Genomic DNA, 26,305 nt, shown 5'->3' with positions numbered 1-26,305 from the left:
CGTTTTCTGCATGAAAATAAAAAAAAAAACTAAGATTACTTTATTACGCTGTTTGAAAAGAGGGTCAGCACCAAGGAGATATTTATATTTGTTTTACTTTATGCAATTCCATTTCACGATTTTGCGCGCGTAAAAACGTCGCACGTTTTACGTGCACCTCCCAGTCAAAATGGCGTCTTCGTCTTCAGGTGAGCTGTCGTCACCGTCCCTCTTTTCCGTCGACTCACCGAAGGAGCTTGTGACGAATATCACTAACAAATGGCTGTCTAAGCCCGTGACTGCCGCTCGAATAATCAAACAGCCGTCACAGGAGATACGGAAGGCTCACAAACCAATACTAAGTTCGAAACGCGCGCCGAACGGGACTACTTCGCGGAGTAGTACATGTGCTGTAGCTCCGCCCCCGTAGCCTTTCCTTCGTTGCCAAGAAAAGTTGTCCGCAAGTATAGCAACTACTTGCACCATCTACCACATTCTGCAAGCACTTATTTTTCGTGTCCTGCGTAGTTAGTTTTTTTCCCGTGTGGCGGCGATTTTTAACAGCGACTCAAAGATAGCGGTTCGCTTGGTAACGCCTGATTTGCCTAGTGGCACACCGACATTAGAAAACATTTTTTTTTACATCTTACAGATTTCAGATGTGGTTCCACCTATTTCGATAGTGTCAGACATTGATATGTGAAGACTTTTTTGAAGCTTACAAGTTTGGAATATTTTTTATTGTCTGCGGTGAAGCCATACGTTAGGATGCTTGGTGCCGTGTTCAGTTCTACCATTTGATATCTGAATTTTTTTGTGTGCTTCTATTTAGCATAATTTGATAAAATACCTATGGATCAATAGAACATTTATTCCTCTTCTCAATTATATTTATTGTATTACTATATCTGGAACACTTGTAGAGGGAAAAATATAACCATGCAACTTTATGGAACACTGCAGTTTTCACTGGGCAGACAAAAAAAAAAGTAACTCATACGCTTTTTAAGCTAGATCATTCAAACTTTCCTCTAATATAGAAAACTGCTGAGCAAACATTTTGTATATGGGTCATTCCACGCCAACTGTCCCAGCCTTGGCGCTCGACTATCTGCGATTTAAATAAAAAAAAATCGGGGACTATATATAAAGCAAGAAGCCTTGCGCCAAAATATTTTTGGCGAAAGAAGTTTTCAGTGCCGCAAACCACATGTGAAGTTTTTCGGAAAGCTCGAAAGTATGCCTCGGAAAACGCGTTGTCAAAAAATCTTTTCCTTCTAAATTAGGTTAGGACCAAATTTTCCCTACAGAACGATTGTAGGCTTTTCACTTACAATAAGTTTCACGAACTTTTACGCTTTCGTGGGTTTTTAACGCGATAGCGTTAGGAGCTCGTTTCGCAGAAATTCCGCCGTCGGTGTCTGCGAAAAATCGTCCGTGAGCGAAAAATCGAGAAAGATGCAAATAAAATAAACAATAAAAACCTTCGGTCCCATTGAAGATCGAACCCGGACCGTTTGCGTGGCAAGCAGATGTCCTACCACCAAGGCACGATATTACTTGCAACTGCTACGGGAAAAAACACTACATAAATGCCATTTGGTGGAAGGAGTCTCCTTAACGCATTTTGTTCGGCAGGTGTTACGACGAAAATGAGCCCATTCGGCGATTTGTAGGCGCATTGGCGAGGCCATCAAACTACGTTTTTTGCGCGACGCCATGCCTCGAAAAAAGCCGGGATAGTCCAGCCATCGCTGCTAAAAACGCACACGAACTTTCAAACAGCTCCAAAAATGGACAACTATGTCCATCTACGGAAAACATATCAAGCCAACGCCTCCTTTAGAGGAGGCGTTGATCAAGCAAACGGCAAACGTTAGATAATGTGCTGCCATCTGTGAGGCATTGTGAGAAATATGTGTCGACTCTAGCACAGGGAAGCAAGCAGGGAAGTACTTTAGATCGAAAACCTGTACCATTACTATAGATTAGAGTGTACTAGATAGGGGTAGTGGGGTGAGGGCGAGCTCTCCGCTGAGGCCACTTGCATCGACGACGGAAGATGGCGCCACTGCGACTTTCACCTGGGCGCCGCAAGCGCGCTGGGTCGGCCGCCTACCAACCTAATGTTGCACCTGCGCTCTTATCCAGTTTTTGAAGTGAATCCGCGTACTTTTTAACAATTCAGTCTGCCAAAACTGCTTACTGCATTTGAAAACAAGCAGGAACATTTTATTTACAACAGGATACATCGGCAACAAATGCACGTGAGCGAGTTGATGGGTCATGAATTTGCGTACAATTTTCATCTAAGTAGTCCTGCTCAGTTTAGGGTGCTTGGCCCTCTGACGCTTAGTGCTGTTAGCACTGTTCAGGCCTTTAACCAAAAAGTGCAGGCGCGTAAGAACATAAAAAGAAACAACTTTGAGACTAATTTCCTCACTGTGAATTGTGGCGAAAATGTTGGCCCGTGTACTTAGATTTAGGTGCACGTTAAAGAACCCCAGGTGGTCGAAATTTCTGAAGCCCTCCACTACGGCGTCTCCCATAATGATATCGTGGTTTTGGGACGTTAAACCCCACATATTATTATTATTCACTGTGAATTGTGCAGCCCACGGTGTTGGAAGGAAGAAAGTTCTTGCTCACAAGGGCCACAACATCGGATATGCTGTTTGTGTGAAGCTTGCTGACACTAAAACATTCTGTGAATAGGTCCTCAAGTGTAGAGATGAAAATGTAAAGCTCATTTGATGGATATAGAAGACGCCCCAGTCACACTGCTTCATGAACCCTGACGGGAGCCGATTCTCTGCTGCCTCACTTGAATTTATAAGAAGGTCCCTGCATGATGAACAGCCAAACTTCAAAACACATTTCCTGGCTACATAACCTGTCATGTAGTAGACCAGTCGTGAGTCACTCTTTTCCACAACTAAGACAAGTGGTGACTGCAAGAAGCTGGGGTTGAAACCAAACATTTCTGTGCTTCATACAAGTTGCCTTGCACGAGCAGGTCATCGATTTTCTTTGGTGTGTCCTGTCGTGCGCATTAAGCAGTGAACTGACGATGTCGGGATTTGCATTGCCACCACCAACACTTCTGGCAATATCGTAGAATGAAAGGCAGTTCACAGTGATCAGAAACTGCTCTGGCGACGGGTGAGCTTTACAGCCACTGGACTGTCGAACAGTACCGAAGTGGTGCTCTATGGGGTCTGTACTGAGACGCGAAGTCAGTATGTACTTGAATCCAAGTGATTCTGCAAGGTATTGAAGTAATGAGAGAGTGCTGGCAATGGTGACTCTCAGTCCTGTCGCGGTGGAGTCACTTAGAAATCCCGTCTTTCCAGGGCTGCAGGCTTCCCATTTGCCCAGGTAATCGAGAAAGTTAACTAGGTCTGCAGCAGTGGGGGAAGCAGGCCTTCGCGATAACGCGAAGAATATTGAACGAAGAAAGAGCGCTAGAACAGCACGAAGACGAGAGGACACAAACATGGCGCTGACTAACAACCATATTTTATTGCGTTTGCACGTCAATATACATCGGGGAAAACACAATCAGTATACACATCGGGGAACAAGATAGCGCTGTAACATTGCCAAATCAGCGTTTTGAAAGATACATTTCATTTTTGCAAAGGGATAGCGAAGCTGCGCTAACACAACAGTATCTGGATGCAAAAAGCCTCAAATATTTCACGTTGGCGTTGCTCTACATAAAGTGCCTAGAACTTCACAATCTTTAAAAACTGGTTCGCAATCACATTTCCTACAGTGATCTATCAGATGACTGCTCACGGACCGTGACTGCTCACGGTCCCCGATGTGAATACTGATTGTGTTTTCCCCTGTATATATTGACGTGCAATCGCAATAGAACATGGTTGTTAGCGCCGTGTTTGCGTCCTCTCGTCTTCGTCCTGTTCTAGCGCTGTTTCTTCGTTCAAAATTCAGTATGTACCAACCAGCTCAACTCAAGACGCTAAAGCGAAGAAGTTCAGCAGAACATGTCGAGGCGCGCCAAACATTCCAAATGATCGCGCCCGGCATGCGCGTCGCCAGTGCCAGGTGAAAGGCACAGCAACGCCACCACGCGGCAGGTTAAAATTTTCGTACTTTGAGCTTCACTGCGCGCCATTGCCGCCAGCTCTCCCTCGTCCCACTACCCCTATCTATACTCGGCGACAGCTTATCTTGACAGTGGAGCGAAGGCTACGGAGGCGGGGCTTCCGCACATTCGTGTTGCTCCGCAAGTAGTACGGCAGCTCGCGGCTGATTTCGGTTTTGCTAGCTCGCATCGTTACCGCGTTTAGAAAATTATATACGCGAAAAATGTCAATGGGAGAAACATCTCGATTGTTCAGTGTACATTTTAGTGTCATATTAAACAGCGCGTTTGCGGCCGCACACTGACGCACTACGTCATGGACGCCATGTTTGCTTTGGAAAACGGGCGTGCTGAAAAGGTGGTGCTGTCTAAGAAATGAAAAGAAAAGGAAGGCATTCTTGCAAAGTGAACAATAACTGTATCTTACCTACGACTTCCCGCTACTGTTTGAGTCTCATAATAAATAAAGCAGTATTTATTTCAGCAATGTAAATGAGAAAATTATCAGTAAACCTAAGTACTATTTTTTGGCGCGGTAGCAGGCATGCTTTTCGGTTCTGTAGCTTCCACAGTGCTGTCAAGAAAAGTTGTCGCCGAGTATAGTACACTCTACTATAGATACATCGCGCGCGCGCGCGCGTGTGTGTCTGTGTGCGTGTCCGTGTGTGTGTGTAACAACACACATTAATAAGTATGCACTTAGCGGTTGAAGTGCGCACTAGGGGCCGGATTTCGCTATCGCGTTCAACTCTTAAAGGCGAAGCTTAAGGGTCCCCCAATTTTTTATGCTGCCTTAAATATGTGCAATATGGCCCATATTGGGGATTTTCTCATAGAAAGGCGACATTCGGTGAAATGTAATATCTTGTATTAACTGATGGCCAGGAAGTTTTACTGCAGCCGATAAATATTTTAAGACGTATATAGCGTGAAATTGTGTGTACAGCTGGCGACGAAGTTGCAAAAAAGTTCCTTTTCGCACATGTTTAGTCATAAATTTAACATTGAGGTGGTCCTAGTAATATTATGCTAAATAGCTCATTTACTAGCAACATTAGTTGTTAGTGATTGAGAAAGTTTTATCAAAATTACTTTTTGTTTTAAGCACGAATTTTTTTTTTTGAAGTTGTGTTCTGCCGGTGTCTGTTCTCGCTCGTGTTTTGTCTTCGCAGGAATGCGTCCAGTGGTAAGTACAACCTGCGGGCACGAGCTTTGCCACGGAACATCTGAGACAACACAATCATCTTTGCCCGTGTTTATTTGAATACTTTACTTGCGCGTATTGGCCTTAGTGAACGAGAAATGCGAACCCTGTTAGAGTGCATTTAACCACATGCAGCTCTCCCTTGAAGGCGGACATATTGTGCTTAGGCAACACCGGGAAGTGACACTCATGCGTGCAACACACATTTGCCAGCGCAAAGATATAAAAGTGGGACGAACACTACGATTAAGAAAAAATGTCTGCTGCTGTATTATGAAAGACATGTACTTTTTCACCAATTCACGATCACTGGTTATACATAATCACTTACGTACGTACAATTCTCATTCGAATATACTGATCGCCCATATACGATTGTGTTGGTTCATAAGTGCAACTTATCCCGTATGTTACAACTGTTCTCTTTCTTTTTCCATTTTTAAATTTTTGCGCTGGCAATGGTGTGTTGACACATCGGCGTCACTTCCCGCTGTTGCCTAAGCACACTATGCCCGCCTTCAATGGACAGCTGCATGTGGTTAAATGCACTCTAGCAGGGTTCGCATTTCTCGTTCACTAGGGTCAATACTTGCGAGTGAAGTATTCAAATAAGCACAGGCAAAGATGATTGCGTTGTCTCAGATGTTCCGTGGCAAAGCTCGCCCACGCAGGTTGTACTTACCACTGGACGCGTTCCTGCAAAGACAAAACACGAGCGAGCACAGACACCGGCAGAACACAACTTCAAGAAATTTTTCTTTGCTTAAAACAGAAAGCAATTTGATAGAACTTTCTCAGTCAGTAACAACTAATGTTGCTAGTAAATGAGCTATTTCGCATAATTTTACTAGGACCACCTCAATGTTAAATTTATGACTAAACATGTGCGAAAAGGAACCTTTTTGCAACTTCGTCGCCAGCTGTACACACAATTTCATGCTATATACGTCTTAAAATATTTATTGGCTGCAGTAAAACTACCTGGACATCAGTTAATACAAGATATTACATTTCACCGAATGTCGCCTTTCTATGAAAAAATTCCCAATATGGGCCATATTGTCCATATTTAAGGCAGCGTAAAAAAACCCGCGAAAGCGTAAACATTCGTGAAACTTATTGTAAGTGAAAAGCCTACGATCGTTCTGTAGGGAAAATTTGGTCCTAACCTAATTTAGTAGGAAAAGAGTTTTTGACAACACGTTTTACGAGCCATAGTTTCGAGCTTTCCGAAAAAGTTCACATGCGGTTTGCGGCATTGAAAACTTTTTTCGCCAAAAATATTTTGGCGCAAGACTTCTTGCTTTGTATAGATAGTGCTCAATATTCTTTTTTTATTTAAATAGCAGATGGTCGAGTGCCAATGCTGGGACAGTTGGCATGGAATGACCCATATTTCAGATTATTTTCCTTTTTTTTTCTATCATGTTGGGGCACAACATAAAAAAATATTCTATGCAATGTTCAATAAATTTGCTTTTCATAAATATTCTTGCATATTATACCCTAAAATAATTTTTTAAATTAATACCATTAAAAAGTACCATCAGTTAGGTTCACGTTGATAGACAGGGTGTTTTTTTTTGGACAATACAGATTTTTAATAAAAATCCTATGACAGTAAGCCTCTTGCCGTTTTCGCACATGAACTCTATGCTGAGGCGGAACAACTTTGCTGCAGTTGAAATGACACTATTGCCACTAATTAACAAAAACTCGTTAATTAACTTTTTAATTATTGGCGTGAGGGCAGTAGGTATTTATATTAGAAAGTTGTAGTGTGTGCCAATTTATGGCACACCTGTTTTTTTTTTTAAATCGCGAAAGTTGCACGTAGTTCGAGATATTCATCATTGAATTTCAACGGTGAAATCGAAACTGATCGCGCCCGGCGCGCACAAAGTGCGGCGGAACCCTTGGGCGGAACACGGGGACGACACGTGACTGGGAAGTACCGAAATTCGAATCAAGGCGCGCACAAGCAGAATCTGGCCAGAAAAATCGGCAAGCATTCTGAAATACACGAGTAGACAACTAAATGTTTGTGTGCGATGGGGGTAGTGCTTATGTGTTTCTTTCTTAAACTATAAAGAGGCGCGAATAACTATTGCGCGTGTCTGCAAGAAGCAGCGCCGAAGTGGTAGCCCCTGAGTTTCATGCTTACCAGACAAAGAAAAGGTTGATATCGTGGTTTTCTTGTACATAATTCGAAAGAAACGGATAAGCACCAAACACTACGTGCGAAAATCAGGTGATGCGCGGGCACAAGTGAGATGACTTGCAGCTTTTCACAAACGCGTACGGCCGCGGCGTGCCTTCATTCAAATTTCTTCGCTCCCATGTGACGGGCAGTTCCGGTCTGACGTATGAACGGTCGCGCTTCGTGCGCGCCTTGCGCGATCAGTTTCTATTTTCGCCCTTGACATTCGATGATGAATATCTCGAACTAAGTACAACTTTCGTGATATAATAAAAATAGGTGTGCCATAAATTGGCACGCGCTACAACTTCCTAATGTAAACACCCGCCCTCAAGTAAATAATTAAAAAGTTAATTTACGAGTTTTTGTTAATTCGTGGTAACAGTGTCAGTTTAACTGCGGCAAAGTTTTTGCGCCTCGACGTCGAGTACGTGTGCGAAAACGACAAGAGCGTTGCTGTCATAGGATTTCTATAAAAAATCTGTATTGTCTAAAAAAAACACCCTGTTTAATATTACACTGTATCTATTATATTACTCATAATAAAATAATTACTAGAGCATACAATATGTGGCCAATTTTCCCACGGTCACGAAAGAGTTAAACATTATCGGTTTCAAAACCTTTTTATGCATTCGGACCCTCACAACCGTAGTTTTACTCCTGACGTCACACCTCACGTGATACAACACGTCACGACACCATTTCGTAAGCAACTACATTGCGTGGGAAGTAAGCATGCTTGCGCACACTTAGCCAGCCAACTCCTGTGGAGGTTCTGTATAACTTTTTATGTCACGCCACTATTTGAATCCAAAGGACAGAATGTGGGCTCCTCGTGATGCTGGCTGAACCATGGGGCCTCCACACGGCGTGTGGTCTGTGCCTCGGCTGTGATGTGACGCTTCGAGTCATTGGCGTGTGTGGCTGTCCTGGTCGCTAGTGCGTGCTGCTCAGCGTTAAGTCTCTCGTTACCCTAGGATAAGCAGTTCGTTCAATCCACTGTCACGATGAGGAATAGCACAAAGTTATATCTGACAAAGAGCATAACAGCTAGGACGGGTACCTAGAAGAATCGATAGCAGCTAGCTCAAGGAAAGATTCTGCTTGATTCATCGAGAAACAAGCCTAGGCTTTAGCGCATACGGCAGGCAATTCCAAATATCGAGCGGTTGTTCTTCAGCGGCAAAGACACACAGAGAGAGAGAGAGAAATAATTAAACTTTATTATTGCCACGCGCGCGTTCTCTCCGCGTCTGACAATATGGCTGTATGGCCCGGTAAATATGGCTCGTCCTCGTTGATGAGCGACAATTCGTGCCTATTGAGGGTGGTGTCGGTGTTCTGTCTAATATCACTGCCGTGTTGTTTTTGCACCACCACATATTAATTTCTAAGCCGTATAGTCCGTACACACAGTGGACGTGCACTTGGCCATTTAAACCTTCTGCAAGGCCATGCATTTGCCCGTGTCTGGGTTGTATGAGCATCCCGCCTTGGCGAGGTACATGCTGGCGCAGTTCTTCTGCTCCCTGCCGTCCTGGCGTGCTCTTTCCTCGGCCGCTTTCTGTTCGGGCGTCCTACCGGGCTTGGATAAGCTCTGGCAGCCACCAATCAGAGCGTTCATCTCCTTCGACCGCTTCGTCTTGCGGCACCAGCGCAGTGCGTTGTAGTTTGCACGGCAGTGGAAGTAGCTGCATAGTAGTACAAACGATTAGTCAGGTACATAGCCTATGCGGGGTGTTTTTTTATACAGTACAGATCTTTTAAATACAAGTCCTACCACAGTCAGGCTCGTGTATTTTCACACACAAACTATACGTCGAAATGGAAATATTTTGCCGCAATTAAAATGACATTGAAGCGACTTAACAAAAAGCCTGTTATTTACATTTTTAATTATTGACCTGAGAGCAGTTGTTTTTATTAGAAACTTGCAGTGCGTGACAAAATATGGCGTGCCCATTTTTTTTGGAAATCGCAAAAGTTGCACGTAATTTGAAATATTCATAATCGAATTTTAATTGCAGTATCAAAACTGACGTCGCCCAAAGCGCAGGGAACGTAGACACTCTATTACGTAAGACCGGAACTTGCCGTGCGAAGGAAATGACGAAATTTGAATCAAGGCGCGTCGAAGCAGAATCTATAGACAGGAACAAACGTAAAGTAGTCTGAAATGCATTCGTAGACCGCTTATTGTTTGTTTGTGACGTGTGGTACTTTTTAATCTATAAACAGGCACAAAGCACTCTTTTGCCTGTCTGCAAGAAGAAGCGCCGCAAGTGCTCCTGAATTTTATACTTTACAGAAAAATAAAAGGCAGATATTGCGGTTTTCTTGCGCACATCCCGACGAAGAACGTAAGTGGACGAATAATCTATGCGAATTATTCTTGTATGGGACAGCGATGGCCGTGGGCGGAGTTCATATTTTTCACTAGGTTGTAAGCACTATAGCTGGCGTCGTTTAGCGGTAATGCACCGTTTCCGGCTTGCGACCTAAACTATTAAGGTGAAAGCCTCACATGCCTCGTCAAACGGGAAGCGTGACCGTCGTCGGCGAAAGCACGAATGGTAACAAAAAAAAAAAAAAAAACATGGCTGATCCATTTGTCATAGGAATCGGTATAACACGAAAGTGAGACGCGTCTTCACAGACGCAGTTGAGAATTTGATGTGCACTGTTTCGGCAGAAGGGCGAAGGAATGAATGCTATAGCAACAAGTTGTAATGCCCCGCGAGGAACGGCAAGCAGCTCGAAACTTGCAACGCGCTTCTCGAGCAGAAAGGACGCACGGAAAGAACATACACAGGATGAGCGTGAACTAACAACTGTCACAGCTCGACAGTTAAAGCGCGCTGCTCAAGGACAGAGGACGCACGAAACGAACGCACAAGTATACACAGGATGAGCGCGAACTAACTGTCACAGTTGTAACTTATCTGTGTGTGAGCAACGCGCTCCTTTCGCAAAAGCGGCCGTTGCAGTGAGGGAAGTGACCTTCGTGCTCTCTGTAACTTCAACGCAAACTTGCGGTAAGAGCACAAAACGTACCCCCCCCCCCCTTTCCCACCCCTCACGAGATAAGCGCGCATCGCAACGCGCGGGGCGACGACTTTTAAAGCGCGCCCTTCGAGCCCTTTGCGCCATCTGGCTAGTGATATAGAAAAAACGCTGAAGTGCCACCGATCTCTGAGTACCGCCAATCGGTAAATGGTGTATATAAACAGCTCGCCGTGAGCATGCTGATGAGCGGGCCTTGTGTGGCCGAGTCGGTGAGGGGTCGTAGGTTGAATTCCCGGCGACGGAACTTTTTGTTCTAGTGTTTTTTTCTTTGCCATCTGCTAGTGTATATTTTACAACATCATATCCGTGACGGAAATACGTCAGTGGAGCCGTGGTGGACCCCGGCATAGAACACTTTCGTGTTGAAATTGTTTGACATCATTCGGGATGTGAAGATGTGACATCATAACGTCGCAGATCGCTAAGATTTCAGACGCCATATGACGACGTAATCACATGACATCGTCGCTTGGTCGAAGGTCCCGCAAACAGTGCAGCATAGCGTGTGTAGGATCAATGCAATCGACTTGGAAGAAGATAACTTTGTCCTTCGAGTCCTGTTAGGCGAATGCTTAACTGTGACTTTTTCTGTTCACTCTCCTCGTTGTTCGAGCCGAAAGTTGTTGAGGCACGGAAGTTAAAAGTACTCACAGGTCGCAGTTTGGGCACTCCAGGTTGAGCATGGTGCGGTAGGTGGCGTACATGATGAGCGCAACGCAGGCTCCGTCGAGGGAGAGCAGCATCCAGGACCGGTTGTCAATGCACTGCAGGAAGCCACGCCAGTTGAAGTAGCGTCGCCGCCTGGTAGCGCACCCTGCCTCGTGGCACACGAGCAGCAGCACCAACGCAAGACCACGCCACCGGAAGCGCTCTTCCCGGCTCTGCCCTGTAGCACAAGAAGTTCTGTTTTATCGCCTAGGGAAAGTGGCTCATACCCACGAGGGGCCACGCTGTCGATTATGAGTGAAAAGAATTAAGTAAAGCAATACTAAACGCTACGCAACATCAAAAAGAAAGAAAAGGACGAAACGCGACGTAAATAAGTATAGCATAATAGATGTTCGTTTCTTTGTCAGTTGTAAAAAACTGACAAAGGAAAAATTCGGCAGATCCCACGTACCGTGAGTGTCGATGTTATGCGAAGCATGCGGCGGGAATGTGACTGTGGCGTAATTTTTTTACTGAGCAAAACGTTACAAAGTGAGGCTAAATATTTGTATAGATTTTAAACGCACACATATACGTTGAAAACCCGCATATGTATTGTATAACCAGTTGTTTACAGTTGGGTAACGCTACCAACGGCAACGTGGGCATTGCCAAAACCAGAAGTGTGGAAAGGTTCCTGACAGTTCTTGAACAAGGTCATAATTACTGTGGTCAGTGAGCACCAACAGCTGGTCATGACTCGTTATTGGATCATGTCGTGATCGTGGTGACGAGGGGTATAGTGCAGCTGTTGGAAATCGTGGATGCCTCGGTCATTAGGTCGACAAATTGCGTCGATAGAGACGGCGACTTGTAGGAACCTGAAGTCATCGTTCGCGTTAGTGAGGTATATAGGCCGTCGAGTCTGGTAGGCCTGGATAGTGCTACGTAGACCAGCATCAGTGGATGGCGCTTGTACTCGTAGACTACCTGGGCGTATGTGGCCTACGTAGCCTAGTCTACAAAGCGGCTGTAAGTCAATTTGGCATCATCCTCGGTCAGCATGAGGCCATCGCCAAGACTCGTAAGAAATGAAGAGGACACTGTGCCGCTCTGGCGGAATAAGTGCACTTTACGGTGCGATGGTGTGATTATCATACGTAACTGTCGTTAATGTATTCCTGCGGGGTCGATAAATGCTTCCATATAGCTTGCTTAATCATAGGAATAGAAATGTAATGTTTATTAGACTGCTCTAAAAGCAGAGCTAACACTGGAACCACACACGTTAATCTAATATGACGCCTGTATCGTAGGAGTATCATGTAGTGTTTATTGCTTTCTTGCAAAATTAAATAACCAGCACCATAACCACAATTGACGTTGCACCGCCATTACGCCTGCACAGGCTGTTTTTTTCAAACCAGTTTATATACCTGGCGTGGCTCTGTGGCAGAATACCTGATTGCCACGCAGAACGCTTGGGTTCGATTCCTGCTGGGATCCTAATTTTCATTCTTCCCTTTCGTCGGGTCAACACTGCCGATGTCGTTTTTTCTTAACGCTCTCTCATTTAAGTTAGGAATGTCTGTCCTTGCCGTTCCTGGGTCGATATAAACTGTCAATCACCTGTGGCGCATACCCGTACACCGCGGCCAGTGGCGAACTGATATGTGCCACACGTGTCTGGGCGAAAGTGTTTGACGACGTGCGCGACATGATTTTCAAGTTATTCATGTCATACTCGTCGACAGTCATATTCGTCAAATCTTCTTGCCCTCCCGTACCAATTTTGGTCTACACCAAGTTAAGGAGGCAATCATGAGAGCACCCAGACGTAGGCGGCTAGATAGATAGATAGATAGATAGATACGTAGATAGAAACGCTCAAAGTGCGAGAGGTTCGCTAAGAAATGCTTCGCATTTAAAAAGGCAGCTTCGCATTAGGGGTGCCAAGCCTGAAGAAAGTGCGGAGCTGGGCAGCCTTTTTTGTTTCTCTTCGGCTTTCTCTTTCTTTCTTCCGTTCTTTTTCTCTTCTTCCGTTTTTTCCTTTCTTTTTTTCTCTATTTCTGTTTATTTCTTCCTCTCCCTTTAATTCCTTTTTTTAGAGAGTCAGCTGTTATGAGCTCACAATAACAGTCTATTTTAGTGGCGTAGTTGTCCACCGCCGCTGGTGTCCCTCGCAGCTATCGCGCACATTGAGGGGAAAAAAAAGAGAGACAATGTTCGAGGTGTATTCGACATTCAGGAAAAGAATACTAGCACCACCTCTTCGAAAGCTGGGCCTGGAATTAGGAGAACCCATTCTTCCTTCTTTTGGGGCCACTACCCTGGAGTACAGCCAAAGGGACGTTTTAGATAGCTGTCCAGGAATATATCATTGCTACTAAAAGAATCCCTCGCTAAATTCCATCGGCACTAAATAAAATTTTCATTACTCAATATTGGCACTTCAATTGAATAATTAACAACAAATAGCGTACCAAGGAGTTACGCCATACAGAAAATACAGGAAGAATTCACTTACTACTCGGCCGATCCCCTCCAATGGGTATGTGCCATGAGGAGAGGAGAGCAACAACGAAAGCAGGCTTTCGGCGTGGCAAGCAAGTGCTCTGGCACAGAGCCACACCAGTGCTCGAATCTTGTTCAGAAAAGGACAGGAAGTATCATTGCTGCTCGGCGATAATCTGTTTCACTGCCGGGCACCGCTTCTCACTAGCAAGAGTGAAATATGCTTCACGGGAAATTTTAGCCGCTGTATTGGTTGAGTGGTTAGCGAGTATATCTATGCGATTTCGTGCTGAAGTCGCGGCCGCAGTCTCTAAAGAAAGCTTCGCCTAAAAAGGAAGTAATAACATTCGAGTATGCGTCTGCAGTCGTTTCCACCTTTTTACTAGTTATTATGATACGTAATCGAGAATGGCCTAACACACGCAGTTATCGTGCAGTGACCCAATGGTTTACAGATATCGATGTTTACAGACGTCACTTACCCATGATAATATAGCTGCTTCCGATACTGTGGCGTTGCCTACCTGTTAACTGTGGCAGAACCAGACCACTGGCACTGACGCGGTCTGCAATGACGCCATACTGCTCTAAACATAGTCGTACAATGCAAAGACGCGAACCCAAGACAGCTGTCTCATGCTGGCCTATGTTGATTGATGGGTGGACAGGGTTTCACCGCGGTTATTCGGAGCTGTACGCAAGACGTGGAACCAAGTTATCGGAGCAAGGAAAGCTTGTTGACCATTTCGAGGCAACGTAATCCATTAAGACTGTAGTATTCGGTTCATTCTCGAGCGCATGGGAACTGAAACATTTGGTGCTGAGCCGTCGCGAACCGGCAACCCTTCTTTACAGTGTTTCAATTTTCCTTAAAGGGGCACTGCATAACAATAATTGTTGGAGTTTAACGCCCCATAACCACGATATGAATTTGAGGGACGCCGTAGTGGAGGGTTCCGGAAATTTCGACTGCTCTTAGTGCACTGGCCTCAGGCATTTCGCCTCGCTCGAAATGCGGCCGCCGCCACCGGCACTCGCTCCCGCGACCGAATGAAATTTTCTAAAACTTGATACATTAAGGATTAGCGTCCTTTATAACGCAATGTAAATAATTGTTAGCTAGGAACGATTACGTAGGCCCAATCAGATGCCGTCAAAGTCTATGACGTCTGCGAGCCTGTGCGGGAGCTTTAAGGTGGCGTCGCCACTTGTATTTTCCTTTCTATTTTTTGCGCGTTTTCTCGCTTATCAAGTGTCTTCTCGGGAAGAGTGGGGCTTTCGGCGTTGTGAACTTGTAATTTACTAATGCGAGAAGAAAGGCGTTTCTCTCTGTCTCCCTTTAAAAAGGGAACACGGATGAAAAACATCACTGTATAGGCAGATAAATGATTTAATGTAAAACTACGTTGCCGTTAGTTTCGTAATCATGTGTTCGTTATTTTATAGGTCAAAGATAGTTTTTAAGTGTCGTCGGAAATCTCGACGATTACGTCATTGCAGCAAAAAAGCGCAGAGCGAGAAGCAGACGAAGAAGGACGCACCAGCGCTGTCCTTCGTTTGTCCCCGCTTCTCGCGATGTCCACCCTCATGGCGTCCTTGTGACGTCACAGATTTAGAAGCTTTGTATTTTGGTCGCGGTGAGCTCAACAAAGCCTGCTGAAACTTGCGATGTTAAGCATTTGGCCATTTAGAATACGACTTAATTCATTTCTGCCGACAGGAGTTAGGCCCTAGCAGACACCGTAAAATACCTGTGACATCACGGCGATCAGGTTTTCAAGCCGATGCCGCTATGCGTCATTTCTTTTCGCCTCTTTCGGCCTAACAACCTGCCAGCATATTCTTGCGGCAAGAGTGATCCTTTGGCTGTTTACAAAAGGTAATCCACGAATAATTTGAATAACATTTTTTGGCCCTTTCGCGAAGTTTTAGGGATGTTTTAGCGAGCCTTCCTTCGCCGATTCTGAGAGCTATGCATTGTTCGGTCGCAGCTTTTAACGCAATAGCGTTAAAGAGCCCGTGTCGCAAAAAATGCCAGGTTCTGAGCGAAAAACCCCGATGTGCGCAAACAATAAAAAAATCAGGGTTCGCGCCGGAATCGAACCCCGACATTTTAAGTGAAAGTAATGTATTCTACCGTATGGCCATGCCAGTGCTTGAAACTGCTTCAAGCACTGGCGTGGACAGGCTTCTTGTCTGGCGGGGAACTCGCGTCAACGGGTGTAATATTGCGTAGCAGAAGCGTAGAATCGCACCCGGCGTCACTACACGTGAATTGCGTAACATGTGGATGGTTTAAAGTTGCCCACCAAAGGACTCTGTCATAATTCATAATCATCAAGAAAGCATGCCACTACGTATAGGTATTGGCTTTTCAGACACGTAGTGGGACTCCGCCGCAGAGGCGAAGCGCAGGATAACGCTAAAGGCGAGGTTTAAGCAACCTCCAATTTTTAAAGTCAGGGCGTTGCTTTCGATGAGAAAACTATTATTGCTTTTAGGAATAACTATTGACTAATTCTCACAGTTCCTTTGTAATAATATTTTTCCGCGCTGTACTCCCAGCACGCAAAATACGAAAAGTGCCGCGTGATTGTGTGCCCGCACCTGTGACACCAGCGATCACAGATAGTGATAACTCCGCCCCAGGCCCGTAGCCAGGGGGTGGATGGAGGGGCTGTTTTACCGAAAATAAATGAAGAAAATAGGCGTTTTTCTCAAATAGTCAAGGTTTTCAGCAAGCGGGACCCTCCTGAAAATATTCCTGGCTACGGGCCTGCACCGTCCATTCCGGCAGTCTTATGGAAGCGACAAGCAGTTAATCTTGGCTACAGCTTAAAGGGACACTAAAGGCAAATATTAAGTCGACGTTGATTGTTGAAATAGCGGTCCAGAAACCTCGTAGTGCTACTTTTATGCCAAGGAAGTGCTTATTTTGAAATAAAATCACGTTTTAGTGGTCCGCATCGCGTTAGCGCACTTCAAATCACCCGCCTGAAATCAGACTTTCATACGTCACTGCTGCCGTGCCCAACGTTGCCCGCCTTTACTGCGCGGCCGTCGACACTAGTAGCAGCAGAGCGAAAGTAGCGGGACCCACAGCAGCAACAACGGCCATCGAAGCTTGCCGCAATCGCCGCAATGGATGTGGACGGAGAACTTGACAACTAGACATTGGCTCGCGACGCTGGGCTCCAATTCAGCGACTTGAGCCCCGGTGAACGCGGTATGCTGCTGAGGGCTCGTAGTGCCGGCGTCGTTGCATGCGGAATTTTGTCGAACTTTCTGTCAGAGCGACTTTCACGAGCGCGCAAAACACACGCGGCAGTACGAGATCCCGAAACTACCACTGAGACGCGACCGCGTGAGCGAAGCAGGGCGCCGGGCGAAGCGCAGTTAGACGAAAATGGAACCTTTGAACCACGCGCACCGTTCCCCATGGCAACGCCACAGAGGTTCTTTTTTCCATGAATCAAACGGAAACGAACAAACAGCATTTTATTACGTCTTTTGATGCACGGAAGGTTCTTATTTTATTGCTGCTAGTTTGATTACTAGTGATTTATGCAGACTCTCATACGTCATCGTGATCACTTCGAAAATGTCCCACTCGTGGCGCTCATCATGTGATACATTTAGCTTAGTTTCTCGGTAAGTAGGGCACTGCTGTTGATAATATTGCCGTTTTAGAAGTTGTCATACAATGAACTTTCACTCTGACGTAAATTGTTATTTGACTTTAGTGTCCCTTTAAGTCGACGTTGATTGTTGAAATAGCGTTCCAGAAACCTCGTAGTGCTTGTTTCGTGTCAAGGAAATGCTTATTTTGGAAGAAAATTATGTTTTAGTGGTCCGCACGGCGTTAGCGCGCTTCAAATCACCCGCCTGAACAGGTCTTCTGACGTAGCAGTTGCCGTGCCCAGCGTTGCCAGCCTTTACTGCCCGGTCGCTGACGCTATGGCTTCTTGCGCTACAGCGGCCATCAACTTTGCCAAGACGCAGGCACGGGCCACTCCGAAACCGTATAGTTCACTGTAACGGAGCTTAGCTTTTCCAGCAGCAGCAGTAGAGTATTTTCAGTGTGAAAATAGCGAGAGTCAAGCACACACAGCAGTACGCGATACTGAAGCTGCCACTGAGACGTGCAGCTCCGCGAAAACGGAACTTTTGATCCCCTCGCTCCGTTCTCCATAGTAACGCCAAGGTTCTTTTTTCCATGAATCAAACAGAAACGAACAAGCAGCATTTTATTACGTTTTGTGATGCACGGAAGGTTCTTTTTTAAATGCGAAGCATTTCTTTGCGAACCTCGGGCACTTTGGGCGTTTCTATCTACGTATCTATCTATCTATCTATCTATCTATCTATCTATCTATCTATCTATCTATCTATCTATCTATCTATCTATCTATCTATCTATCTATCTAGCCGCCTACGTCTGGGCGCTCTCCTGGTCGTCTCCATAACTTCTAAGATACCAAAATTGGAATAGCAGGGGATCAGTGTATGGTGAACACGATTCACTGGTCATGACATGAATAACGCAAAATGCCTGTCACGTACGTCATGAAACCCTTTCTCTCAGTCACGTGTGGCACATACCCGCATACCAGAGTTTATGTTATGCGGGTATGTGCCATAGGTGATACAAAGTCTCAACCAACACAGTTAACGCGAACACACGCAAGGAAAGTGATAATAATAATATTTGTTGGGGCTTTAATTGTGAGCATCTAGCATTCTTTATCGTGCAACGAGATCGCACAGTACACGGGCATTTAGCATCCATCGAAATGCTACCTCCGCGACCGGGATCGAACCCGCGACCTTCGGGTCAGCAGCCGAGCACCGTAACCGCTACACCACCGTGGCGGACACAAGGAAAGGGGGGAAGCTGAAGACAGAACACCCCTGGAAGACGCTCAACTACCATGCACTCGTTCATGTGGTCCGCAACGTGGACCACGTCGATTACGCAACAATCGTGGTCAATTCTTTCTAAAATAAATCTGCCGAGAGAACCAGGCCTCTCATCATACCGGTGACTTCAACACTGATTTATCAAGACCCAACAACGCTTGTTCTTTATACTGCGTGAAAGACGGCTTGGATGTGGACAGGGCATCAAAAGACCTCGCTGCCACGTGCAGGACAGGAGGCGTCATAGATCATTTCACCGTAAGAGGCATCGAGGATTTCCACCGGCTGTGCTATACCTCGCACTTCACTACACTTAGACCCCTCGTAGCCGCGATCACGAACGGATCCGATTAACAAGTCCGGTCCAGCTGCTGGTGCTCACTGCTCACGGTGATGACCTTGCTCAAGAACAGTCAAGAACCCCTTCTACCCATACACACGGGTTCGTGAAACATGCGTGCGTTCCCGTCATAACAGATAAGTATAAGCATAATAACTGTAAAGCAACTGTAACAACTGCAACTGTAACTGTAACGTACCTGCAGTGCGCCTGCGTGTGCCACTCGGCTGTGTGTATATCCAGGGGAACTTTGCTGAATCAAGCTTAGCTGCGAGTAACGCCTGTCCTGTGCATTCGTGTTGTTTGTGCTGTTCGGATTCGCGCTATCCAGTATCGAAGAATATAAGCACTACATATCAGCTTACCGCGTCTGGTGATGGTAACACCCATGTTGTTGTTGGTATCGTTACGCAACAGTAAGGAACTGGTTATATAATACATATGCGATTCTTCAGAATATGAGTGTGTTTATACCACTTCTACATTTCTCTAGCGTCATTCCGTAACGTTTAGCTCAACATGAAAAATTATGCCACAGTCACCATCCCGCGCATGCTTCGCATAACATCGATTCCCACGGTACGTGGGATCTGCCGAATTTCCCGGCCGCGGCGGCTGCATTTTTTATCGCAACCATTTTGATTACTAGTGGTTAATTGTACACGGGACTCTTAACGTCATCGGGATCATTTCCAAAATATCCCACTCGTGCGCACATCGTGTTCTACATTAACCTTAATTTATCGATTACTAGAGCACTGCTGTTGATACTATTGACGTTTTAGACGTTCTCAGAAATTGACCTTTCACTCTGACATGAATTGTTATTTGCCTTTAGTGTCCCTTTAACGGCATGTATCACGCGACAATCGCAGCCGATCGCAATAACTCGACTATTATCAATTCTCATCGGAGGCATGCCCTCAACTAAAGACTTAAGCGCCCGTTTAATTTAGTATGCCGTCCAGTTAACAGGAAGGCCTTTCCCGGCCAGCTCCAATTTACCCTGTTTTATTCCATTTTAAGCCTGCAAGTTCTCATCACCCAACCTCGCTTGCGCTTCCTCCCCTTGTAGCCATTCCGTCGCCGCTCACTGAACATCGCTTATCTGCTCTCACTATGTCGCCTGCTCAGGCATTTTGCATAATGGCAATGAGCATATCGCCCACCACTGTCTTCTATCTCTTAATGCTACACCTATCATGTTTTTTTCCCTCGCACGCTGCGTGATGCTTAACTTTTTCTCGACTTTCCTTGACCCTCCAAGTTTCTGCCCATGTATTAGTAGTGGCAAAATGCAATTATTGTTAATTTTTTGTTTTAGAAACAGGCTTAAAGGGACATTAAAGAGAAACAATGAATTGGTTTAGATCGATAAACTGTACGCTGAGAATTCTAAAGTAGTTAACTTCGCCATCATAGGTTTATTTAGAGAGGAGAAAACCAAGTTCAAAGTTTCATTTTTAATTTTCGCGCCGAAAACTCCCCGCCTGACGTCACGGATTTCAAAGTGTATTTGTCGTATTTTGGCGCCATTGGCTCAACAAAACTAACAGAAACTTGGTATGTTAAGTCTATGGCCCCCTCAGAGGACAATGCACTTCATTTTTACCGATTAGGAACTACGTAGTCCCCAGTAGGCGCCGTCAAAACATGTGACGTCACGGCGAATGGTGCGGAAACTTCTAGGTGGCGTCGCCACCCACATTTTGTTTTCTAAGCTTACTAAGCGTTTCGCTTACTAAGCGTCGCAGCAAGCGTGGTGTTTTTGGCATCGTGAAAGAGTACTTTACTAATATGAGAGAAAACGTTTTGCTCTTTAGTCTCCCTTTAAGTTGCCGGTCATGATTTGGCCATTGTCTGTCGCATGCGCTCCAGCCCATCCTTATATTTCGGTGAATTTACTCTAAACGAGTAGGCTCATCTGTGCATACCTTTAAACAGATCTCAAACTCACCTCAGCTGGCGGGCCGCAGTGGCGAAATGAAGTCTCCCGCAAGGGCCGGGATAGTGCAGTGGCGGAGGTTGAGCAAAATGTCAGCTGAATGAAGGCTTTACCCATATCTCATATGGGTAAAGACAAACAAACTTGTCTTCTTCGTCCCGTCCTGACGAAGACAAGTTTGTTTGTCGAAACATTGGCCTCAGCGACATCGCTTGTTTACCGCAGTCAATTTTTGCAAGCCTTACTTGTCTTGGACGTGTTCGTCATGATCGAATAAGGCACGCATCTGGTAGACAACTGCACCGCTACCTATCGCACGCATCACGTAACATATCAGCAAGCTGCTTATAACCCACTATCAGATGAACAAATGGTTTCTCGCTTGCCAGTTTCAAGACGCCGACCTAAACTGCGCAAACACCCGCGTTACCAACCGCTTTCCTGTTGAGGCTATGCGTATCGCCTTCAAGATCGTCTCAGGTCGTAACGAAAATTTCACGAGAGTAGTAGACTTGCCATCATGCCCTTGTCTTGCTACTGCGTCACACGCTTTTTAGTAGCAAACCCTTCACAAACAGTATAAAGTGTCGCCTTTTTACATTTGTTTTGCACCGCGGGTACAGCGTATTTGTGTGCTTCATGATATATCCATTTCTGCAAGTTGGGTGTGTAGCCCAGTGGTTAAGGCACTCGCCGTCTGCAGTCGCTCGCGCCAGAGGAACGAGAGAGAGGCATCTATATAGGCAGCTTCGGTGCTAACCTGTTACCATATATGAATGTAGCGACCCCACGATTTTTTAACACGAGAGTGTTTCATGCCGGGGTCCACCAAGACTTTCATGACGTATTTCCGTCACGGAAATACGTCATGAGGAAATACGTCATGAGGAGCCGAACCTATGGGCTCTCGGTCCGCGACGACGGCTGGCGGGCGTTTAGCCCATTAAGCTACCGCCAAACACATAACGGAGGTTACACGAACGCGTCTTTTATCTTTCTTACTTTTCTCTCACAGGGCTCTTGGATGGATGGATGGATGGATGGGTGCTATGAGCGTCCCCTTTATAACAGGGCGGTGACATGTGTGCCACTAGGCTCGAAAAACAAACAAAAAAGATGGCTGATCCCTCTGTCATAGGAATCGATATAACACGAAAGTGAAATGTGTCGTCACACGAGTAGTTGATTGTTTATATTGCACTGGTATATGAGAGCTTGTACAATGTCTACTGTTGTTTTGCAGATATAGCACCGCTTGACGGGTGGACGCACTCACGTCGACGCCTAGTGGCACACCTCTGTACCGACGACTAACGCCCATGATCATGATTTAACCCTTGCGGTCGCTGAAGTTCTTAACATATCCGTAGACACCGCATATGGTGAACGCCGAGCAAATATGGCATCTACAAGCACATAATAAACACTGATACTCGATATACACTCCTTCAAAGCGTCGCGGAACGCGAAGAGAAACGCCACGCGCGTCGTGTCTTCGTGTCTTCCCTGGAGCCTGGCCGTTAATTCTCCCAGGGCGAGCGGGGAACGCGGTGCGACAGCCAGGTGAGCGTCGGAGAGCTATTTTTCGATATGGATGGATGCTATGAGCGAGGCGCTTGGTCTAAAGCCATCACCTCGCGGAGTGTTGAAGCATTGACGAAATTACCCTTCGATTGGAAACGCGCCGAATGGGACGCTTGTAGCAACATAGACAGGTGGAGGTAGATAATAATAGATGGATAGATATAGACAGATAGATAGCGATAGCAATTGATAGCAACAATAGCAATAACGACACAGGCATTCTTTATGTACGTTCGCGCTTGCGTTCCGGCGGGGGGGTGTTGAATCCCCCAAACCCCCATTCCTGGCTACACCAGTGACAGACAGACAGACAGACAGACAGACAGACAGACAGACAGACAGACAGACAGACAGACAGACAGACAGACAGACAGACAGACAGACAGACAGACAGACATAGATAGATAGATAGATAGATAGATGGACGGATGGATGGATGGATGGATGGACGGACGGACTGGACGGACTGGACGGACTGGACTGGACGGACCGGATGGATGGACTGACGGATGGACGGACGGACGGACGGACGGACGGACGGACGGACGGACGGACGGACGGACGGATGGACGGATGGACGGATGGATGGATGGATGGATGGATGGAAACGCTCAAAGTGCCTTTGCTTCGTTAAGAAATGCTTCGCATTTAAAACCTTGCACGATTGAAGCCTCTGTCGTTGAATGTGCGCAGGTGTACGGCGTGCCACCACCCGACTACTCGGCAGTGGGTCAGCCGACGGACCTCGAAGCGCCATCGCTGCCTCCCCGAAGGACGGCGCTGCCGGCTCTTGTGTGGCAGGCGGCCTCTCGAAGGACGCGTGCCGACGAGTGCTCCGTTGCACACGGCGACTGTGGCGGAGCCACCTGAATGTGCGCTTCCTTGCACCGCGGCAGCTTTGTCCCTCTTGACGGTCGTGGCTGACGGAACCGACTTTCAGCTAAATAATTTTAATAGCCGTAATCAGTAGGTGTGGAAAATTTCGAATTGAATAGTCACTAGCGCATACCAAATAATTTTCGAATGATTAGCGCCGACGGTAGAGCCGCAAAGGAATGAAACGTTGGAACAACGAGGCGTCACATTTGTTGTTTTTAATCATTATCTGCCAAAGTGCATGCAGCCCAAGCTTTTGCGGGACTATCGACGCTGTGTCGATCACTGGGCGAAGGCGTTCTTGGTTGAAACTTGAATACTCTAGTCACTGCTGTATTTCACCCTACAGTTCTAGTCGCTGCTCTATTCGAGCTTACCTCACTTTACGTAATTGTGGTATTTTCTTTTTCTCGGTTAAAGGTAATCTTAAAGTTTCGTTGGTAAAATATGCGAATATTTGTTTAAAATCAAATTTTGTGCAGTTCTAGAGCTGTCTTGAAAACGGTTGCCTTGCTATTCGAAAACGCTTCGGATAGTAATCGTTCTAAAGTTCACTATTCGCGCACTCCGCTTGTTCAGCCGTTCAGCGTATGGCAAGAGCTACAAATGCGGTACGTCAAGAGTTTCTCGAGAAAGCTCCCGAGACCGCACACTGTCGTGCATCGAAGACTGATTCTTCACATAGGAGGGCTGCTGACTGTTTTGCCATTACTGCACACGTCACCTTTCTTTGTTTTAAGCTTCAACGAATAAATAAATAAATAAATACAGCATATCCACGGGTGAGTGGTGAAGAGCTTGGGCGAAGCTCCTGAAGCAATCATGTGTACACCGTGAAATGTTCAGTGGTTTCGCCCAGCAGTAATCAAAGCGATACGCCACTTTGATTATTTTTCCTTTGTCCGCTTTTCCTTCTTTTTTATTATTATTTTTTATTTTTTAATATTTTTTATTCATTTTTATTTTTATGTTTTATATTCTTATTTATTATTTTTATTTTTATTTTTGCCTATTTTTATTTTTTAAATTTTTTTCATTTATTTTTTTCTCTTTCTATGGGACAGCGCCATATATTATACTGTTCGGGAGATACTGCCGTGGTTACGCCTAACATGGGACAAGGTTAGACTAAGAGGAGCTACGCCCCTAAAAAATAAACTTTTGGCATTGCAAGGGTATCAAATTACGCGTTTTCATTTTCTGGGCACAAGTTCTCCCAACAGAGAGTTTCACCTTGAACAGTCCGACTGCCACCTTCTTCACCGTCACTATACCACGCGACATCTGGTAGAGGGGCTGTCCTTTTAGGTTCCGGTCGCCCACAAAAAGCCGTGAACCAAGCCGAAGTCGCGAAGAAGATCCTGACACCGTCAAGGACAGGCTACAAAGTCTCCAACCGGAATACAGACTCTCGTGCCCCGCGACGGCCAATACAATGATGGCAGCCGTGTCACAATCGACAGCCGTCACGCCGCGGTCCTGGAAACCGCCTACTTTCCGTGGATCTGAAGACCCCGAAACTGGGTGGAAACGTTCGAAAGGGTCTCAAAATTTAACAACTGGGACTGCGAGGCCAATTTTCGCCACGTGTACTTTTGATTGGAAGACGCGGCCAGGACGAGGTTCGAAAAACGGAAATTCGCGCTAACGACTTAGACCTTTTACGTAACAGCTTCATCGTCTACCACATGATGTACGTAGCGGGCCTGCCTGAAGAACACAGGCATTCCCCAACTTTACAGCCGAGAGGACTTGGAGCTGAGCCGGCTTAGTTGCTCCGACCTCGGGGCCCAACAGGCCCTCACTGCACGGACGGCGGTTTCGTCCTGTGACGTCCCGGACTGAGGATGTCAACCAGTCTCTAAGGCCCCTTCGGGGGCTAATACGCTCTCCATTTTCTAATATTTTTAACCACCCACAGTCATCCGCGGCCAACGTGTGTACTCGAACACGAGTGCGGCGTTGCGTGAGGCGTCGACCCATTAGGCGTCGACCTGCGCAGCTGCTCGAGTTACACAAAGACGTCGGAGCGCCTGACTCAAACAGTGCGGCACAAGAAGCTCCTCGCTGGTAGCTTTGCGAGTGCCATAATAATGGTGATGACGTCATTTAGATAAAGCTCACACTCATTGTGGGGGATTGGGCAGGAATCGCTTGTACGAACCTTTTAAAAATATATAAACTTTTTAGATATTAACTCATAATTAAAACAATGTAAAAAGAAGAAAACATATAAAGGAAATAATTGTGCCATCAGACCATATACTTTTACAGTTGACCTGAACAGAAATCAAGAGAGTGATATTAAAGAGTAGCCTCTTCTTGACATTAGAGAGTTCGAGAATTGGGGCCCCAAGGAGCTTGGGGACCCAAGAAGCTTGCGAGCCGCCAGGGCGCATGCGCACAACCCAAGCAACTCTTGGGCTCTTGCGCTCGCGTTGACCCGAGACGCGAAAATTGAAAACTAGCGTGGGGCCCCAAGGCGTCTTGGGCCACCAGCGAGAAGACACAGAGACAGCGCGGGCCACGGCGCAGTATGGCCCGCGTCTCGCATGATTTTAATTTCGTCACGCGTAGCCACGCGTGGCGCTCCGTACGCTTGACCCAACGACCCAACGCAGCCTGCGTTGGCCCAATTCTCAAACTCTGCTGATCATCCGAACGTAAGAGCAGGCTGCCCAACGCAGCTTGGGGGCCCAGCGTCTTGGGTAGAGTGTACTAGAATATTCTAGTACACTCTTGGCATCTTCGACAAATCGCACTGGTGCGCACCGGGGCGCCCTGGTGCGCCGTTTCGTCCAATCGTCGTAGCGCCTGGGTGCCCCGGTGCGCACCGGTGCGATTTGTCGAAGATGGCATCTATCTTGGGTCCCCAATTCTCAAACTCTCTATTTTATTTTCGTTTTAACGATAAC

General features: G+C 46.1%; 2 protein-coding genes across 2 annotated transcripts in view; one reads left to right on the top strand and one right to left on the bottom strand.

Moving 5' to 3' along the window:
- The window catches only part of LOC119396980 (uncharacterized), a 42,877-nt gene extending 18,711 nt beyond the window's left edge, over positions 1 to 24,166 (top strand). The window contains exon 5 of the mRNA XM_037664381.2: positions 23,208 to 24,166. Coding sequence (XP_037520309.1) covers positions 23,208 to 23,384 — 177 coding nt within the window. The 3' untranslated portion in view covers positions 23,385 to 24,166. The remainder of the gene's footprint in view (positions 1 to 23,207) is intronic.
- Positions 8,703 to 14,323, bottom strand: LOC119396981 (uncharacterized). Its single transcript, XM_037664382.2, has 3 exons — positions 14,208 to 14,323; positions 11,215 to 11,449; positions 8,703 to 9,188 (listed from the first exon to the last, which is right to left on the bottom strand). Exons 1-3 carry the CDS (start codon positions 14,209 to 14,211, stop codon positions 8,933 to 8,935), a joined length of 495 nt encoding a protein of 164 aa, XP_037520310.1. The 5' UTR covers positions 14,212 to 14,323; the 3' UTR covers positions 8,703 to 8,932.
- Positions 24,167 to 26,305: the final 2,139 nt, after the last annotated feature.

Source organism: Rhipicephalus sanguineus, chromosome 6, assembly GCF_013339695.2.
Source record: "Rhipicephalus sanguineus isolate Rsan-2018 chromosome 6, BIME_Rsan_1.4, whole genome shotgun sequence".
Taxonomy (NCBI): Eukaryota; Metazoa; Arthropoda; class Arachnida; order Ixodida; family Ixodidae; genus Rhipicephalus; species Rhipicephalus sanguineus.
This window is presented reverse-complemented; position numbering and strand designations above follow the sequence as displayed.

Coding starts and splice junctions, on each gene's coding strand:
- LOC119396981 (XM_037664382.2), bottom strand. Junction 9,189..11,214: donor GAGTGCCCAAACTGCGACCT/GTGAGTACTTTT, acceptor ACTACTATGCAG/CTACTTCCACTGCCGTGCAA.